This window comes from Wolffia australiana, chromosome 6 (genome assembly GCF_029677425.1).
Source record: "Wolffia australiana isolate 7733 chromosome 6, ASM2967742v1".
NCBI lineage: Eukaryota > Viridiplantae > Streptophyta > Magnoliopsida > Alismatales > Araceae > Wolffia > Wolffia australiana.
In genome coordinates this window covers 11,860,113-11,878,579 of record NC_135840.1, presented here as the reverse complement: position 1 = coordinate 11,878,579, position 18,467 = coordinate 11,860,113, and the positions used below count along the sequence as shown (strand labels likewise).

The 18,467-nt window shown below is 34.9% G+C and overlaps 1 protein-coding gene, 1 long non-coding RNA gene and 1 other non-coding gene across 5 annotated transcripts; 2 read left to right on the top strand and 1 right to left on the bottom strand.

Annotated features, from left to right (window-relative positions):
* Nucleotides 1–4,241: 4,241 nt before the first annotated feature.
* Nucleotides 4,242–8,042, bottom strand: LOC144704662 (uncharacterized). Of its 3 annotated transcripts, none has more exons than XM_078577157.1 (6): nucleotides 7,816–8,042; nucleotides 7,164–7,264; nucleotides 6,463–6,546; nucleotides 6,281–6,352; nucleotides 5,886–5,983; nucleotides 4,242–5,314 (listed from the first exon to the last, which is right to left on the bottom strand). In XM_078577157.1, exons 1-6 carry the CDS (start codon nucleotides 7,831–7,833, stop codon nucleotides 4,890–4,892), a joined length of 798 nt encoding a protein of 265 aa, XP_078433283.1. In that variant the 5' UTR covers nucleotides 7,834–8,042; the 3' UTR covers nucleotides 4,242–4,889. The 3 variants fall into 3 exon arrangements, with proteins under 3 accessions (XP_078433283.1, XP_078433285.1, XP_078433284.1); XM_078577159.1 differs by having other exon boundaries at nucleotides 6,463–6,535; XM_078577158.1 differs by lacking the exon at nucleotides 7,164–7,264.
* A 6,383-nt stretch (nucleotides 8,043–14,425) lies between these two features.
* Nucleotides 14,426–15,461, top strand: LOC144704913 (uncharacterized). The gene is made up of 2 exons (XR_013581927.1): nucleotides 14,426–14,959; nucleotides 15,248–15,461. It is a non-coding gene; the product is annotated as an uncharacterized LOC144704913 (long non-coding RNA).
* Nucleotides 14,608–14,768, top strand: LOC144705041 (U1 spliceosomal RNA). Its single transcript, XR_013581948.1, has one exon. It is a non-coding gene; the product is annotated as a U1 spliceosomal RNA (small nuclear RNA).
* Nucleotides 15,462–18,467: the final 3,006 nt, after the last annotated feature.

The window sequence follows — 18,467 nt, the reverse complement described above, 5'->3', positions numbered from 1 at the left end:
ATGGACTTCATTATAAGCATCGCACATGCACTATAATGAATACATTATATTATTTATCATTTTTTTCCACTCATGCGATGCCAACTTCACTCCACCACTTGCGCATACGTGATGATGTGATTATGTCCACCTTATACCATATCATTCCCTACAAAACATATTGGAAATAATGAATGTTTTATATCAGACTATTGCTGAACTTTCTATCAACATGCCATCACTATTATTCCACTATTCCTTAAGTTAGTGGGAAAATAACTATACCAAAATTCAAATTTACACTTTCTATTCACAATAGAATTTCAGATCCCAAATATTACTTTAAAATTTACAGTAAATATGTTCAAAATCAAGTTCACACTTTCCATTCAGAATAACATTTCAGTTTTCGAGTATTATTTTCAACATTTCACTTAATATGTTCCCATGGAAGTAAGAGAGACAAAAGGTTCATTTATTAGGAAAGCATAAAATATTTGATATTAATTTTATGATTGTAAAAGGAAAAATATAAATTTTTAATTTTTTGGCTAAAAATTTGAGAAATAATATTAAATATTTTATGATTCGTGAAACACAAAAAATCTCAGCTTTCGTGAATGAGAGAATAATCAAAATATTTTTAAAATTTATAACTGTTGAAACTTCCAAAAAAACATGTTTTAGCATTTTTATGATTAAATAAAAGATATCATAATGCTTTTTAGTTTCATGGCCTGTGGAATTAAAAAGTATATGTTTGTAATTTAAACGACTTGTTAAAAAACATGGGATGAATTTTCCTCCTTTATTTTTACTCATAAAATGAAATAATACGGTCTTTGAATGAAGTCAACTCAAAAAAAAATTTCGAATTTTATCAAATCAGAACAATAGTATTTTGGCTTTTCTTGAAATAAAAACAGGCCAATTAAACTTTTATATTTTACTGAAACAAATAATGTATGAGAGGGACTTTGTTTTTAATCTTAATTTATAAATAAAACACAAATGCTAGAATACGAAAATTTTCTTTTGAATGCAACTGGTTTGAATAAAAAATGCATTTTTCATTTGTGTCTTTAACTTGGTGAAACAGAGAGACAGTTTTTTAAAATTTATCATTGATAAAATACATAACATAATTGTTTTAGTTTTATGATTAATATCAAAACATATTTGGAAATTTGGACAGTGCTTCTACTGGTTTTCTACTTTTATTCATGTAAGTTTGACATTGATTGGATGCACATATATTTTGAATGGCTTTTATTATCTTTATTTGATGCGAAAAAAATTTACCACAGAATTTTAAATTTTAGGAAAAATAACCAATTTTTTCTTGGTCGTGTTAGGCTCTAATCTCTGAAGCAAACTTCTCAACGTCTGGGTCCTAGTTATGAGTGCTGATGGTTGAGGCAACAGAAATTCCAAGCAGAATAGAGCCAAGTGGTTCACCAAAAAACTAAATACAACAGATTACTAATTCTTCAACATTCAAACATTGAGCCATGCCAAAGAGAGATGACTTGACGTCCTTTTTTTTCAAAGCTTTGTGCTCTATGTCCTGGCACATAAAGACTTGAGGATTTATCAAATTTAAAATATTTCCGTAATTTAATATATTAATTTTAAGCATAATAAAAATTAAAATAAGACTAAGAAATATCCAAAGTAATTCCAAGTATCAAAATATTAACTCTAATTAGAAGAAAAATATTTTAAAAAATTATTTATTCTACAAGGACATATATTTTATAACACTTTTACATTATTAAATCTTTCCAAAAAAGTCAATTTTCTGTCTAACCCTTTCCATTAATATCCAATCATGAAAGCTTAGAGGCAAAGATCCAAAAAAATTCTTAATCTATGATCATTTACAAATAACCTCCTAATGAGACCTTAAAAATACGTTTAAGTTTTAGCTTAAAAAAGGAATGATAAACTTAATTCAAAAACTTAAAACATTTCATTCAAAAAAATACATTTAATTAAAAATATTTGTGCAGTAATGCATGACACATTCAATACTTTTTAATTTTTTAGCTTGTAAGGTTTTTTTAGAGATTACGAAGCATTTAATTTATTCAATGTACGGATAATTAAGCCTATATATGATTACATCTCCGACTATATTTCTGAGCCTTATGACTGGATTCCAACTCACTGGAGATACCCCTTTGATGTTTATCATAAATATTGACTTCTTATACTTAAAGACATTGATTTTTTTCAAATGATAAACTTAATATCTGGGTGAAACATGAAAGAATAATGCAATTTTTTTTAATATAAGCGTATTTGATCAAGATCAAGGATATGGCTAATTATGTAGAATTTATAGCCAATAAAATAACACCATATTTTTAAAACATCTCATGTCATTTCTGGTTCCATAAAAAAACCAACGTTTATTTCAGTTTCTTAGCTATTTAAGCTTTATAAAAGTTACATGCCCTTTGCATTCAAAAATAGATTTCATTAAATATAAAAGTATATGATATTAAGCTGAATATACATGGTTTGATATAATATGTTTACCAATAGTAGCCATATCAATGTGGTTGTTACAAGATGCACATGTATTGCATGCATTTATATCTTTACAGTGTCATGTATTGAATTTGATTACATCAATTAGGGACATGGAATTCAAGAGGAACTAGAGTGAGAAAGTTAGGAGAGTAACTTGATAAAATATTATAATGAACGTTGAGTGTCTCCTAGTGTGTCTATTTTGTGTTGACCTTCATCATACACATCTCTTCTTCATGAGATGTTTAGCTGATGAATGTATCATGGTACATCAACATGTTCAAGAAGATAATCAGTGTGTGGCCATTGGCCAAGTAATGCATTGACTCTTAAAGTTGAGTTTTTCTGTTTTGAACCCGCATAATTCAAGCTGGTGCCATGTCAACCAGACTATGTTCGAGTTTGTTGACTTTATTATCCATTAATAAATATGTGATAAGGTTGTTAACATTGTGTTGCTAGGTTTTTGGGTAACCTTCACAATGGTCAAGTCCAATGAACACTGAACCAACAAGAACGGTCAAGATGTAGGTTGTATCATTTCCAGAAATCAATATTTTGAAATGATAATTCTGACCTCCGGATATTGATAGCAGATGGCGCAAAAGTTTGGCTGTACTACCTCCTTTGAGAAGATGCCAACTTTCAATTAAGAGGCTTTGACTATTTCAGCAGTAAGATTCCTTGAATTTTTAGCAATTCGAGAAGATTTTGAAGCACCAAATTGTGTTCATCAAGTTTGAAATTTGAAGAAATAATGTCAACTAGATACAGAATGCACATTGACCTTATTAATCCAGACTGAATTATATTTGGAATGAAGAAAGTCATTTATTTTTTGGACCCATCAATGCAAGCAAGAAAAATGACATAATTGAATGCCAGGGCGAGAAAGTGTCAAAAGTTGTAGACTTTGAAGAGAGTTATTTATAAATCGAGAGGGATTCCAGAAAGATAAAGAAAGAATATACAGATAGCGTTGATTTTAAACATAGAGAGGAAGTTCAGCTTTTCCTGGGTATTTCTGCGGTATCAGATAGAAATAATAACAACATATTTATTTATATCTCACTGAGGGGTCAATAATAAACTCATTTTTTACTTCATTGAACTTTAAGCAAAATATGTTCCAAATCAGAAGAAAATGTTTCTCAAATGCCATAATAAAATGATAGAGAATATGGTTTATGCTAACATATCCTTTATTAGATTTCAATATACATACTATTTTTAATCAATTATTACTGAACTTCACTGAGGACTACTTAAGTGAAACTTAGTGCTAAATTTTCCAGGTAAAAACTGATATAACACTTGTACTTTTGTTTCTCCTTGTGTCGACAATGACCAAGAAAAGTTTGACTGCAGCAAGGAACCAAACAGTGATGCTTTGAGTGTAAAAGAAATTAATAATACGATAGAAGTTAAAAAGACCTTGATGTAGGTCTCTGTTGAAGGCAGGAATCTTAAAAAGAAAACAAAGAACGACAGATGATAGATTGAGATCGAGATGATGAACACAGTTGATACAGTTGCAATGCAAGCCTATACCAAAAGACTCTAATGGGGAACACCTCCGGCACCTCTCATCCCTCTCCACTACATCTCCAACTGCCTCCCTCTTAACCCCTTCTTGCCAAATCGGCCCCAATCTCTACACCTTTCTGCTCATCTGGGGGTTACATGCATTGATAAAGAACTAATCTAAGGACTAAAGAAAGAAATTATGTAACAGAATTGGAACAAAATATTGATCAAAATCATAAGGTACATCAATACATATAATACTTCATCCAACACCCATTTCAACATACAATGTCATTTCGATAAGTTTCCACTGGTCTACTTGGAGATTAGATATCCAAGGAATCATAACAATAAGAGAACAAAAGAAGTTGTGCCAAGGCTCCAACATCAAACTACAAGCCTTGGTCCACAGATCTCTCCAGGAGATTTGATGTTTTCATGTTTTTCCAAAAGCGACAACCATCAAGCAAACCACCATGCATCTCTTGAGATTCAAAGTCAACTGAACAAACCAGGTACCCTCCACCATTGTTTGACTTTAGTCAATGGTTGACTTCTCATGTCCTCACTTTTTCCCCATCTGCGTTGTTATCCATTGTTTACAGATAGAGAGAGAATATGTTTCAACTCCAAGGAAAAGGTCAACTGCGCCCAAGTCTAAAGACCAATCAATATCATTCGCCAGACCATATTGGGAAGGTACCAGAGTTGACTTAGAGTTGAAAATGGTCCGTATCCTGAGTCAATGATCAGTCAATTGTCAACGGCCACAGTTTTGGTGAGTCCTGACCATGTTAAAAGTTGATCTATGTGTTTGTATTCGTCTACTCCAATCCGATAGAAGGTTAACTCCGTCTAGCTGACCCCAGGCCCAGGGAATTGGCAAAGAACCTCCGGGCAGCCCTTGTCCTCTCTCTCTCTAGCTTTTCAGTCTCCAACGGGCTTCTATTTTCAGAAACTTTGATGGGTGATTTCACAGGAACAGTCCTCAGAGCTTTCCCTTTGTGGGTTCCATCCCTTTGATTTGATGAAACTTCTCCAGAGTTGACCGTTGACTTCTCTGAAGAATTGGAAGAAGGCATTCGTTGACCCAGAGCATGGGCAATCATCCGTCGTGCGGCGTCTGGAACTGGTCTGGGCTTATGATTTACTTGTTCTTCCCATTTGCCGCCATCCATTGAAAATATACGTTCACGGGCAGCATCATAAGCAGACTCTCTCTCTTCGATTGGGAGGAAGGGGGCTAAAGACGAAAACTTTCTACCAATTTCTGCAAATAAGTCAAAGGTAAAGTTTCAGGAATTTTTTTTTAAGAGGCTTCTATTCCGTAAAATCATTAATTTACTTATATGGCAAAATCTTCCTCTTTTTCAATTAACCTAACAAGGGAATGATTGGTAATGCGCCAGCAGTGTTGACAATTAGGAAATAAACTTTTTTTTCATTCACTACAGGCTCAGATCTAATTTGTATGACGTCCTGTCAAGAAATTTTATCTACAGAAGAACATAAAAAGAGTCACTAAAAAGGCAATTGTTGCAAGAATTCCAAACTTGTCTTTCATTAAAAACTAGCTTTTCACATAATTTCATACACAATGGTGTTTCCTAAATTGTGCTTCGGATAAAGAAAGCAGCCACAGGGGGTACAGAGCCCCGCTTTCTAAAGTTTACAAGAAAATCATTCTCATGGTTCAGAATTAGATTTTATGAAGTTTTTCAGTGAAATAAAAGAACTCAAACTAATAGGGGCAGAGAAGCGTTCAAGCGATGCCAACACCAAAAAATCGAAAGTATATGAACGAATGGGCATTAAAATAATAAAATGTACAGTAACATAACCTTTCGGAGAACTCGCTCGTTTGAGGATGAATCCGGACGAAGTTGGAGGTTGATACCCATCATAATCGGACAAGATGTCGCTGATAAGAACTAAAGGTCTACAAAATTAAAGTAAAATGAAATAAAAGACCACGGCAGACTATTTAGATGGTAGACAAATAAAAATAAATATAGATTCTTGACACCTACTGACAGTTGATATTTAAGGAATTTATAATGCTGAAGACGAAAAATAACAGAGACAGCAAATGTGTGTGTGCGACCAATATTTATTTCTATTCATGATCCTAGCTAAAAATTTCTCAATCATCATTAGTTCACAGCATTTGACAAGGAAAGTATTGAAATATGCGTTTGGAGAGATGACTGTAGGACGGTTTATAACTCAAACCTACATTGATGAGTCTGGGCACTTCTGTAAGACTAGATGGCGATCATCCCCCTCACCGACAGATTCATGAGCAAATCTAGAGCAGGAAATTAGTTCTAAAAAGCATAGGAAAGCGTTGAACTATTAAAAAAAAAAAAATTGATCTGAGACCCAAGTTTATGATAAGGCTTTTTTAAAAGGTCACACCCGAAGATATCTGCGAGACGATGAAGCATAAGACGGTTGTAGGAACTCATTGGCTCAAGCTCTATGATCCCATCTGAATCGCCCCTAAGGAGAAATATTAATGTACACATTAGCGATTCGCCATTTAGCACAAGAAAAAATATCCGAACTTTCATAAATATGATATTATAAAGAATTAGGGATAAGGATTGACTACTTTGCATGATCTCTCACTCATTATCCAACTGTTGTTAGACGACGGCCCCTATGATTCCTTCCGGGTCTGAGTCTCTCTCTCGCTCTCTCATGTTTTCTCTCTCCCTCCCTCACTCTCTTATTCTCTTCATCATTTTGTCTCTCTCTTACTGTCTATAGTGTTCTATCTCTCTCCCTCTCCCTATCCCCCCTCTCTACTCTCCACATATATTCCCTCAACATCTCACAGCAGCTTCCTTGATCCATTATAGTAAATAATTCTTCCACCCCGGGAAAAAGATGAGAAATTATATTTATTTCCATTGAAACCCTGCTATACCATCAAGTGTATGTGAGTACAACTCAAAGTTATTTCCGGGATTGGGTTAGACCGCAGGTAACCAAGACGATTAGTGATGAGAAATACTCCTACCAATCTATCATTATTTAGACAGCTTTCTGCGAATCAGGGAAAGGAACCCAAAAAGATATAGTCTAAAATAAGTAAAATAATACAAAAAACTTACTCTGCGTTGTTCTGCAACGATTCAATCAACATTTCTTCAACTTTAAGAACAAGATGTTTGCATGACAAGTTGTCTTTTATAAGGAACGCCAATTCTTCTACCTGAGTTATTGCGCTATCCATCATTTCTCAATGACAAAATATTCCAAAATTCATTTTTTTCTGGATAAATAATTAGTATAGACAAGCCAAAGTTCAAAGACTCGACTACAAAACCAAGAATATCCAGTGTTCCGATTGAGAAAAATCAGAAATTTACTCACTACAAGAGATGCGTAACACAGGAAACCAGAGAAGTATACAGATCGAAAGAACATAACTAATAGATTCAAATATAGATAAAAGGTTTCAGGATGAGAAGTACAACCCATTGAACATCGCGTTGATTTTTCACGAATCCAGTCCTAAATATTTATTAGTCAGAGCAGCGACTGAAGAAGATACTAGGGGTAACCCAGCGGAATGGTAATTTCTCGCCATCCCGATAAAGAATACGCACTAGAAAACAGCATGAAATGTAGGAACGTAAAAGAAATCGGAGACCAACAACTTGATGTTCCTACAGAATTTACGGCAGTCATGGAAAACAACACCAAACACCAAAGCAGGCAGATTTTTGATCTTAATGACTATAAATCTTTGGAGGCGCTCACCATGGAGAAGTCAGTCATTATCACAATCCCGGGAATCTCTTCTGTTCTTTCCTTTCTTCGAGAACCTGCAACCCTTCACAGATAGATCCTTTTGGAGGAAATTGGAATCTTTTTCAAGGTTCCAGTCAATCCGTCCAACTTAAATGACAATCCGTCATCCATTCCGTCCATATAATGCTAAAAACCTTCTCCTCTTCTTTCTTAGTGGGGTGGCCCAGGTTTCTTGCTTTGCTGATCTCATCTGCATATCTGTCTTGGCCGCGGAACGCTATGAAAGCTAGTAAGCTACCATGCTTTCTGTTATGTTCTGTCATCGGCTGTCGATAGAGCTGTCGGACGAAAACGAGTGACGTTTTTGAATGGATGGATCGGACTTCCGTTGCGTTATCCGTCCATGGAATTTTGTTTCGTCATTCGTCACTGTTTCGTCATCGCCACAAGTCCGTCATCGTTATCCATTCTGTTATTGTCCGTTATAGAAAACGGAATGGATAATGGACGAACGGGTGACGAAGTAGATAGAGAGAGAGAGGGGGGCCGATGGGAGCAATGTAGAGGGAGAGAGGGAGAAGGAGAGGGAATGATCGAGAGAGAGAGGAAGAGGGAGTGATCGAGAGAGCGAGAGAGAGAGAGAGAGAGAGACAGAGAGACAGAGAGAGAGGAAGAGGGAGCGGTCGAGGAAGAGAGAGAGAGAGAGAGAGGAAGAGGGAGTGATTGATCGAGAGGGAGAGAGAGGAAGAGGGAGTGATTAATTGAGAGAGAGAGAGGAAGGGGGAGTGATTGATTGAGAGAGAGAGAGAGAAGAAGAGGGAGCGATCGAGAGAGAGACAGGGAGATGAAGAAATATTTCTGTCACCAAAACGTCATCAGTCTGTTTTTGTCATCCGTTCGCCATTTTTGTCATCCATCCTCCGTCGCGAATGACAGATTACAAATGACGGATGACTAAAAACTCTCCGTTCATTTATCTGTCCGTCGCTCCGGATGATGAAGATGACGTTTTTCGAACGGACCGATGACGAAACATCATCCGTCCAACAACTCTAGCCGTCGAAACCCGCCGCATCCTATCGCTTCAGGGGAAGGAATAAAACTGCAGACTCTGTGACAGATGACTGTCCAAATGCCCATTATGTCCCATCCAGTTCATACAACTACATTTTCGCTTTTATTCCCCAACCCTTAGTTCTAACCTTACGACAAATGGAGCGAAGACCTTGGAGTCATTGGGTGTGGTGATTTACTCTGGATTTAAGCCTACCCTACATCTATTCATTTGGTATGTTCGCCTATTTGATGGGAACTGAACAAACTACATACTCTTTGACAGATGACTAACCGAAATTCCATTCTGACTCATCTTGTCCTCCCAATTGTTCCTTATGGCATTGATCCCCAAGAATTATGTCCAACAAAGAAAAGTTAAAAAGAAAAACCTCAACTAAGCCTATCGCTTTAAATTTCAAGAATGACATTCTATGTAAGTGCTATAGACAAGTGGAATACGATGGTAAAATGAAAAAAAATGGTTCTACCATCATTAAATATTTGATTGTGAAGCTCCACACTACTATGAAACTATCAAAGATTAGTGAAAACCAGTAGAGTACAGCTTATAGTGGCGCCAAAATATAATTTGGTCACTTAGTCCTAATTTTGTTGAGCCTCTCATCATCATTTCAAGTTAAAAGAACTTAGAAGTATTCATTTGTATGAATATCAAAATGTTGAGAATGAGATTTGTTGATACATAGTACTTAAATTTTTACGTCAACACAAAATGGGGTCATTGAACCCAAATAAATGAAGCAGTCATTGTATGCATTGTGTGCATTAATTACTTGTCTCTAAAAATATCCCAGCATCACTTCCTATCCATATGACATTTGGGTGGAGAACTGATTTAATTGGCCTCTAACAATTTGTAACATTTTGAGTTCTATCGATGTTAGTTCATTGCATAACCACGAGTCATGTTATCCTAGTGTAAATTTTGTGCAACTACTATATAGGCACGTTAAATGTATATGTTTTATGTAGTTCCATAATAATTACATGACTCGAGGACTTTCTTCAATATTGATCTTAATGCTCGAGATTGACTCTAAATGTGTTAGCAAGTACTTGTCTGCCATGAAATATAGATTAAAATTGAACATTCAAAACATAAAAAATGAATCATAAAAATCAGTTAAATCAAGCATTGTGTAAAGGGAAGACAAAATGCTGACTTCCTTTCAAGGGATTTGCATGTATTCCTTTGATAACACCCTGAATTTTGTATTTAACTCAAGTGATTAGTCCAATTTATGCATTTAAATAGTTTAAAATAAGGTTTTTATCATATATTTACATGAAATTAGTGTTTTCAAGTAATTTCTGATTTTTCCCTATTTTTTGTTAATTTTATGAATTTTCTAGAATTTATTTTAGTTTGGAATAATTCTGTTCAAATGATAATGGCAGGTTTAAAATTTCATTTTGATGTTAATTAATGTGGGGACGAGTTATTAAATTTTCTAGAATTTTCAAAAATTGTATTAGAACTTTTGGGAATTTATTCGAGGAAGAAATGAATTTTTAAGTAGAAAAAGGATATATTTATAAGGGAAATATGATTTTTAAAGCAATTTCTAAAGTCAGAGGTGTTTTTCTTAAATTTTTGTTGCAATTATGCCCTTGAAAAGCTCTCGGTCGTGTGTGCAGGAGTAAAGATAATATTAAAATAGTTTCAGGGATTTACTATAATTAATCAGGATTTTTATGCAAAATGGAGGAAAGAGAAAAGCGAGAGGGGCATACACACAAATATTTCCTGGATGGCATCCCTTTGCGTGATCATTTAATTAGGGGTTTTTATGCAAAATTCCAGGAAATTCTCTCTCCAGGTGGTAGGTTCACCTCTCGTGCGACGCATACGCAGCGCGCGCACGGGGGTAATGTGGTGCCTTCTTATGAACTGGCGAAAGTAAAAGCGCACCGGCATGTGCACAATGCTATGTATTATGTTTATTTTTTAATTTTTTCTTATTTCCAGCAGGGGGTACGTGGCACTACGAGAATGAATGTGTCATTTTAAGTTCAAATGCGTCGGCCAATCAGAGAACAACACAAAACTGTGTGTAGAAAAAAAAATCAAATTAAATAAATAAAATTTGATCCAACAGCTTAGATTGGTTGATTTTTATTTATTAATAACTTTGATCCTAAAGTCCAACTGAGGTGATTTTTTATGGATTTGCTCGTCTTGGTTTCCTCTTTCTTTATGTACGGTTGGATATAAAGGGGGCCATAAGTTGGAGGTGTATTTTTTCAGATCAAGCCTAAATTGATAGATAAATATTAATTATTAACTAGGAGTAAAATGGTAATTTTTACCATGTAACCTAAGTATAAAAGCTGAGTTTTGAGAGGATGAGGTCATTCTGGAGGTGGCTCTATCACAACTACAAGACAGAGATGAGCTTCATCCTGGATCAACCCTATTAGGTGCTTTCTATTTCCTTGTATTTGAATGTTTAGTGTTTAATTTGGATGATTTGTTAGTGAATTTGTTCATCGTTCTTCTCTATCTTGGTCTGAATTTCTAAATCGCTAGGCTTGAGCGGAATGTACAGGCCCTTACTAAGATTGAGAGGAGAGATTGTGAAATTTGCCTCGCTATTCGATTTGCTCATTAACAAATTTATAAAAAAGTTTAATCTCTAGGAGATATTAGATTGCCTTTTATGATCTAATAGTTAGTAAATTTTGATACCAAATCCCCCAAAACAAATTAAAGCCAAATCATGTTTTCTTCTATCCCCTCTAATTGACCCTTTTGATCCTTTTTATTGGATCAAAGAAGTCAATCTAGAGCTCCTTCTTCTATTCTTCTCATCTCTTCTACCCCTCTTTTCTAAACTCTTCATCTAATTAGAGTGATTTGATCTTCATTGAAAATTAAATTAGCTCTAATTAGGGTCAAAATTATTGAATCATATCACTAATTGAATTCCTTACTAGCTTCCATTGGATGATACCTATACTTATCGCTTTACATCTTAAGTTATTGTTTTATAAAATTTATTGTATAAGCTAAAATCAACAAGGACAAGGGATTAAAATTTTTTGTAAAATTCACCCTTATTTTTGGCTTATCACCCTTATAATGTATACGACATACCCAAAGTTGGATGATTTACTAAATATATAATTTGACCCATTTTATAGTGTCCACACGGGCAAACATATGATCAAGAGCGTATGAATTATTTCTGGTCATTTATCACCATTGGTCAAGAATAAACTTGATGATATAAAAATGATTCTAATGTTTCTAAACCTAAACTTGTGTGTTTAATTTGAGAATATTGTCATTCCTCAGTTACATCCATCATTTAAAAGTACAAACTATTTAGAGTTTGCACTGAAGGCAAAAACACCATGAACCCTTTTGATAATTCAATTTGAGGTCGTTGGGAACACAACTTCTAGTTAATCGATAGAATGTATATTACTCTACTAAAAAAAGTATAATCAGAGAACTCGCTACACTAGAGAGTCACTATGGTGATCAGAAAAATAGAGTTTTGGGATAAGAAGGGAGGGTGGGAGAAAAAAAGATAAGAGAAAAGCGAAATGACATAGATGGTGACATGTAGGTGTGAAGAATAAATCTAACAGATGGATACAAGAAGTGGATTTGGACAGATAGGTTAGGAAAGGATAATATAAATATTTTAAATGTATGGGTATATGGTGGATTTTGAATAAAACAGATACTAGATGAATTAGAGTGGATTATGGAAACGGTAATAGATGAAATGTCTTTGTAGCTAAGTGATTGAAAATGTTTATAGAAAATAAATAATGCTAACATTAGTATGCAGGTATTCAGGAGTGGGGATGAAGATATGCATAAAGAACTCACATTGGACCCTAAAAAATTAGTAGTATCAGATTTTTTATCTATTGGATTTTGAGGGCATGATTACCATGATCCATATATGATTTACACAATGTAAGAAAAATCAAAATCATAATGGAGCTTTAAAACAAATAAAAATCAACAGTTAAATCATCCTCAAACGAATTGAATCTGTTTTTTATAGATTCCTCAATTGAATTGTGTTGTGAAAGTGTGCGACCTCTAAATGTAACCCCGCAATCATCTACATGTTGAATCTCTGCCTTTTCATCTATACATACCCGATTATTAGTCCACCATTATCGCTCCATCATTCGCATCACATCAAGCGGGGAGAGCGCCCAAAGAAAAAAGGGAGAAAAAGGATGGGTACCTTAAGAACTTGTCTCTAGGTGAATTTTGTTGAGGGTCATCTTTTAAAAATATTGTTCCATTAAAGAACACTTAAAATATAAATATATCTTTCGACGTGTAATAAATCCATTTGTGTGACACTCTCGCTAGGCCAATGCAGCATTATAGTTAATAATTATAAAGGTCCAAAACCTTTTAATGACTAAGATAATTATGCATCTACATCAGCATATAGATTAATTGATCAGTAATTAATTAAATACAATTATTGGTGGATTTTCCATTCTATGGGATGTCAAGCTACGCCTCGCACTCTAGAAGATACTAAGGATTACATAAACTTATCATGTAACCTTTAACATTATCAATTACCATGCACGTAAAACCCTTATCTATTGGACACTCTTAAGTTGACCATCTAAAGATGATTTGCGCAAAGAAAGAAATAACACCAAACACGTACTTAAATGTCCTTGATTCTTGAAGACAAGCGTGCCTTAAATGTTGAACTGAAGTTATGTGTTCTCGACATCGATGTGCTTCCTTGTCGGGTGGGCTTTTGTGGCCACGGTGGTCGACGATGTGAAGATTATTTGTGCGTAATGGAAGAAATGAAACGCGAAATTGTAAGGCAGCGCTTTAAAACTACAAAAACAAAATGACGATCAAATCATCCTTGGACGGAATCCAGGTAACATAAAGTAAAGTAAAAGAGAATGAAGAGTAAAGAGTAACATAAAATAAAGTAAAGGGTAAAATAAAGTAAGATAAAATATTAACATAAAATAAAGTAAAATAAAAGAGTAACATAGAATAAAGTAACATAAACGAGAATGAAGAGTAAAGAGTAACATAAAATAAAGTAAAGGGTAAAATAAAATAAGATAAAATATTAACATAAAATAAAGTAAAATAAAAGAGTAACATAGAATAAAGTAACATAAACGAGAATGAAGAGTAAAGAGTAACATAAAATAAAGTAAAACAAAAGAGAATAGAAGAGTAAAAGTAACGTACAGAGTAAAAAAAGGGTAAAGTAAAAGAGTGAATTAAAATAAAATAGAGTAAAACAAAGTAAAATAAAAAAGTAAATTAAAATAAAATGAACTAAAGTAAAAGAGAGCAGAGCAAAATAAAGCAAAATAAAATAAAGTCGATGTATAAAGTGGCAGTTACGGGAGAGATATTTCCGACGAATATCAGAAGAAGAAAATAAAGTAGTAGTTGAAAGTTGAATCGGGGGCTCGGCCCGGTTGCCTCCGGCGGAGAGATTAGTGCGAATTTTATGGGGTTCCGACGTGGACAGATAAATAATTTTTTTAGGGGAAGAAAGAGAGGCGCGGATTCGAGAAAATCGATATTTTTTTAGGCAAACCGCGCAAAGGGGAGAGGGCTTTCTGTGGGGGCGAAAGTGGGGTTAAGGGAAGTGGACGCGACTCTGGTGGCAAGCAATATTATCCCATATCGGGGAGATTGTGTTGGGCCAGGCAAGAGAGGATATAAATAAAGAGCGGGCTGCAACGAGTTCCATACTTACCTGGACGGGGTCTACGGGTGATCAGGAAGGCCTGTGGCCTAGCCGCGTGACCTCCATTGCACTTGGGAGGGGCGCTCGGCTACCATCTCCCCAAGTGGGAGAGTGGACGTCATAATTTGTGGTAGCGGGGGCCTGCGTGCGCGCGGCCCCCACCCCAACTCAAAACGAAACTTTGCGAGTATAATTTAGAAATCCAAAATTTACAGGATTGCAATGTTCTATTCATATGACGGGAGACTAACACTTGCAGAGAAGTGGCGATGTATCTCCTATGTCACATAATTTGAAGCGTTGGCTGGTTGGAATTCTAAACATAGCTTCCCTTGCCGATTGGGAGGGAGAAGGTAATTGGATGCTTCTTATATCAGCGGAATTCTAAACATAGTGTCCTGTACGATTGGAGAAATAGAAGGTAATCGGATACTTCTTTTATAGGTGGAATAATATTTTAACTACCTGGGCATATATATATATATATATGTCTTTCTCGTCTCTTCCCACATGATGGTGTTTAAGGCTGGCCTCAGATCCTTTCTCTTTTTTGGCAATGGATTTGCTAACTGAGAGCCCGGCTTCAGGTAAAGGAACGCGTTACACAACAGACCTGTCATTCTATCTTCTTGTATTTGCAGGAGCAACAGAACCTGTGGTGCAACTGAACCGCTGGCATAACAGAACGCTTGGGGTATAACGGAACTGCTGGTGTAACACGTTCTGATTTCTTTTATTTTTGTTGAATATTTCGCTTTTCATTTTCTTCTAATTAAAGTGCCTCCAGATCCTTTATAAGGTACCCGTCCCTTGATGTAGACGGCAGTGAATTTTGAATATTTTCTTCATCTTTCATCTTAAGGAGTTGCCTCTAGATTGCTGTCATTGCGTGACCAAAGAAAGTATGTACATGTTGCCTGCCTGTAGCAGACTCATGTGTTGCCCGCATGCCACTCGCCTCTGAATGAGCATGTCACTTCATCTCCACACTCACGCCACTCGCCTATAGCGAGCGGCAGTACCGATCCTTTACCGTTGCGCTGTCACCTGTCCCTTGGCCATTCATCCAGCCCATGGTCGACGCCACCTTCTCCCAGTTCCCCAACCATCGTCGCCTTCATTGGTATATGTATCTATATCTGTATCCATATGTGTCTATATCTCTATCTATATCTTTATCTGTATCTATCTCTATCTATATCTATATCTGTATCTGTATATATCTCTATCTATATATCTATATCTATATCTATATCGATATCGATATCGATATCGATATCGATTTCTCTATCTCTATCTGTATCTGTAGCTATATCTATATCTGTATCTATATCTATATCTATATCTATATCTATATCTATATCTCTATCTCTTTCTCTATCTCCATCTCTATCTCTATCTATATCTCTATCTCTATCTCTATCTCTATCTCTATCTCTATCTCTATCTCTATCTCTATCTCTATCTATATCTATATCTATATCGATATTGATATCTATATCTCTATCTCTTTCTCTATCTCTATCTCTATCTATATCTCTAGCTCTATTTCTATCTGTATCTCTATCTCTATCTCTATCTATATCTATATCTATATCAACATTGACATCTATATCTACAACTATATTGATATCTATAACAATACTTTTGTATTTTTTTATATTAAAGTTATGAATATGTGTGTTATCAACCGTAAAATGATTAAATCTATTTTAGCATTAGTTTTTACTTTTGAAGGATTTAAAAGTATTGCTAGAGATTTTTCAGACATCTTCTTTGGAGAGAAAATTTGATTTTGTTTTAAAAAAATCTAAAATATTAATTTCATAACATTAAAATGATTGTTTACTGAAATATGATTTTCCTCTATTTTGTGACATTTTGTTTACAAATATATGAAAATTTAAGTCAAAATATATTGTTTTGTTTTTTTGAATTAAAATTAATTTAATATGAACACGTAATTTTTTCAAGGGGTTATATGGCGTTGTCTGAACCGTTCATGAGAGAAGAATCATTGTTTTCCATAATGAGTCACCAATCATTGCAAAAAGTTTATTATAGCCTCTCAAATCACGATGCCGTAATATTCAATGATTGCTATTTTTTGTTTTTTTAATCATAGTTATGACATGGCCAGTAAAAAAGGAAATTTTAATTGCAATAAATGCTTCACGTGACCAATGAGATGCATTTAATTAGGTCTCTTTTTGCCTTATTTTATTAAATCAATAAGTCAACAAATGTGGCCCCGATCCACCTGACATGAGACATGACGCCATGTGTACATATGGTACACAAGTATTTTAAATGCTGACGGAATAAAAAGCGCTGGAACGACATATGTATACTTTATTATTAAATACATTTATTCTTGCCATTTTTTGTCTTCTTCTACACTGACACGTGGCACTATGTGAGCCATCGATACAGAATGACGCAGAACATTCATGGTCAATCATTGCATTTAATGTGAAGCTAAATACAAAAACTTAAAAGAGACGTGTTGACGGTGCTGAGGATGAGGAGAGAGAGTTATTTAGCTTAAACCAATGTTTAGGAATCATCCAACTTTAGGGTTTGATATCTGACGATAAAAATGTCAATCAAGCTAACATTTTGAGGGCATTCATATGGTTGGAAGGATAAATTGAGCCCTGAATATTTCTAAAACAAGATCTTTGAACTCAGTTTCTCCTAGAGCGGCTGATTGAAAGAGATTGAGATTTTTGAAGATCCATGAAGGCTTCTTGGTGTCATGAGTGTATGAAGAACATCAACAGATTCTTCAACACATACATTAGTTAGATCTCCACCATTTCTTTGTCTCCACTCTAATCTATGATTATCATTCACCATAATAACACATCCTCCACAACATCAGTATCTCATCCCTTGCTCCATTTTACTCATTTAAATCATAAATCCTAAACCAATATCCTCATCTCTTTCCCTTCTCACTCATCTCCTTTATCCACCATATCCCCTTACATCTTCATCTATCATACTCCCTGAATTACATTCATAATAATAATGTCACCCTACATATTTCTTGTCCTGCCCTGTGGGTATCCCTTCTCATCCTAACTAAATTACTACCAAGAGATACTTAAATCCCTAAGGCATGTCCCATATGGAGATGGCACATATGTATCCACTATCTAAAATTATTACATTGACAACAGTTTATAACTTTAATTGACTAAACTCAAAAACCAATGACGACCTAATTCGAACCTTAACTTGAAGTTTATTACATATTTTTTATGTCATCAGACTGGTTAAGATATTGGCAGCTTAGGCTTTATGATTCTATACGAAACTCACATAATTCTTTAGATTAAAGGTACATCAAAAATTTTCCATATTCTCAGAAAATAATATGCTATTAAATGGAGTATGTGATGAATAATAAATGGCCATCCATGTCAGTTTTAGGTTCATTAAAATAAATATTTATTCATTATTTTTATTTTCTGATGTGTATAATCAAGTCCTTGAAGATATTTAATGAGTTAGTGAAATATGATGAGGTCATAATACAATGATCACTAGTAAGTGATGTCGAACGTGGTCGAGGACGTCGTCCGATCGGCATCGAGTATGATGGCTTGGTACCGATAAGAGATGGTGGTATCGAACGTCGACGGTGTCGTCGTCCGATGAATGAAACCCTAACGGGTCGAAGTGACTACGATGCAATGAATGAGCATCCTACGTGTCGTACGTGCAGGCTCCGAGAATAATGAATAACGAATGAAACCCTAATGGGTCGAAGTGACTACGACAGTTCCGCAGAGCTTTCAATCTGCGACCAAACTCAATATGTGTAGATCAGGGAAGTCATCACAAAATGTTGTC

Bases quoted from the DNA above. Each gene is read 5' to 3' on its own strand.
- LOC144704662 (XM_078577157.1), bottom strand. The intron at 6,353-6,462 runs GTGTGACCTTTT...TTCCTGCTCTAG, and splicing joins CGTCTCGCAGATATCTTCGG to ATTTGCTCATGAATCTGTCG. The intron at 5,315-5,885 runs GTTATGTTACTG...ACTTATTTGCAG, and splicing joins ACGAGCGAGTTCTCCGAAAG to AAATTGGTAGAAAGTTTTCG.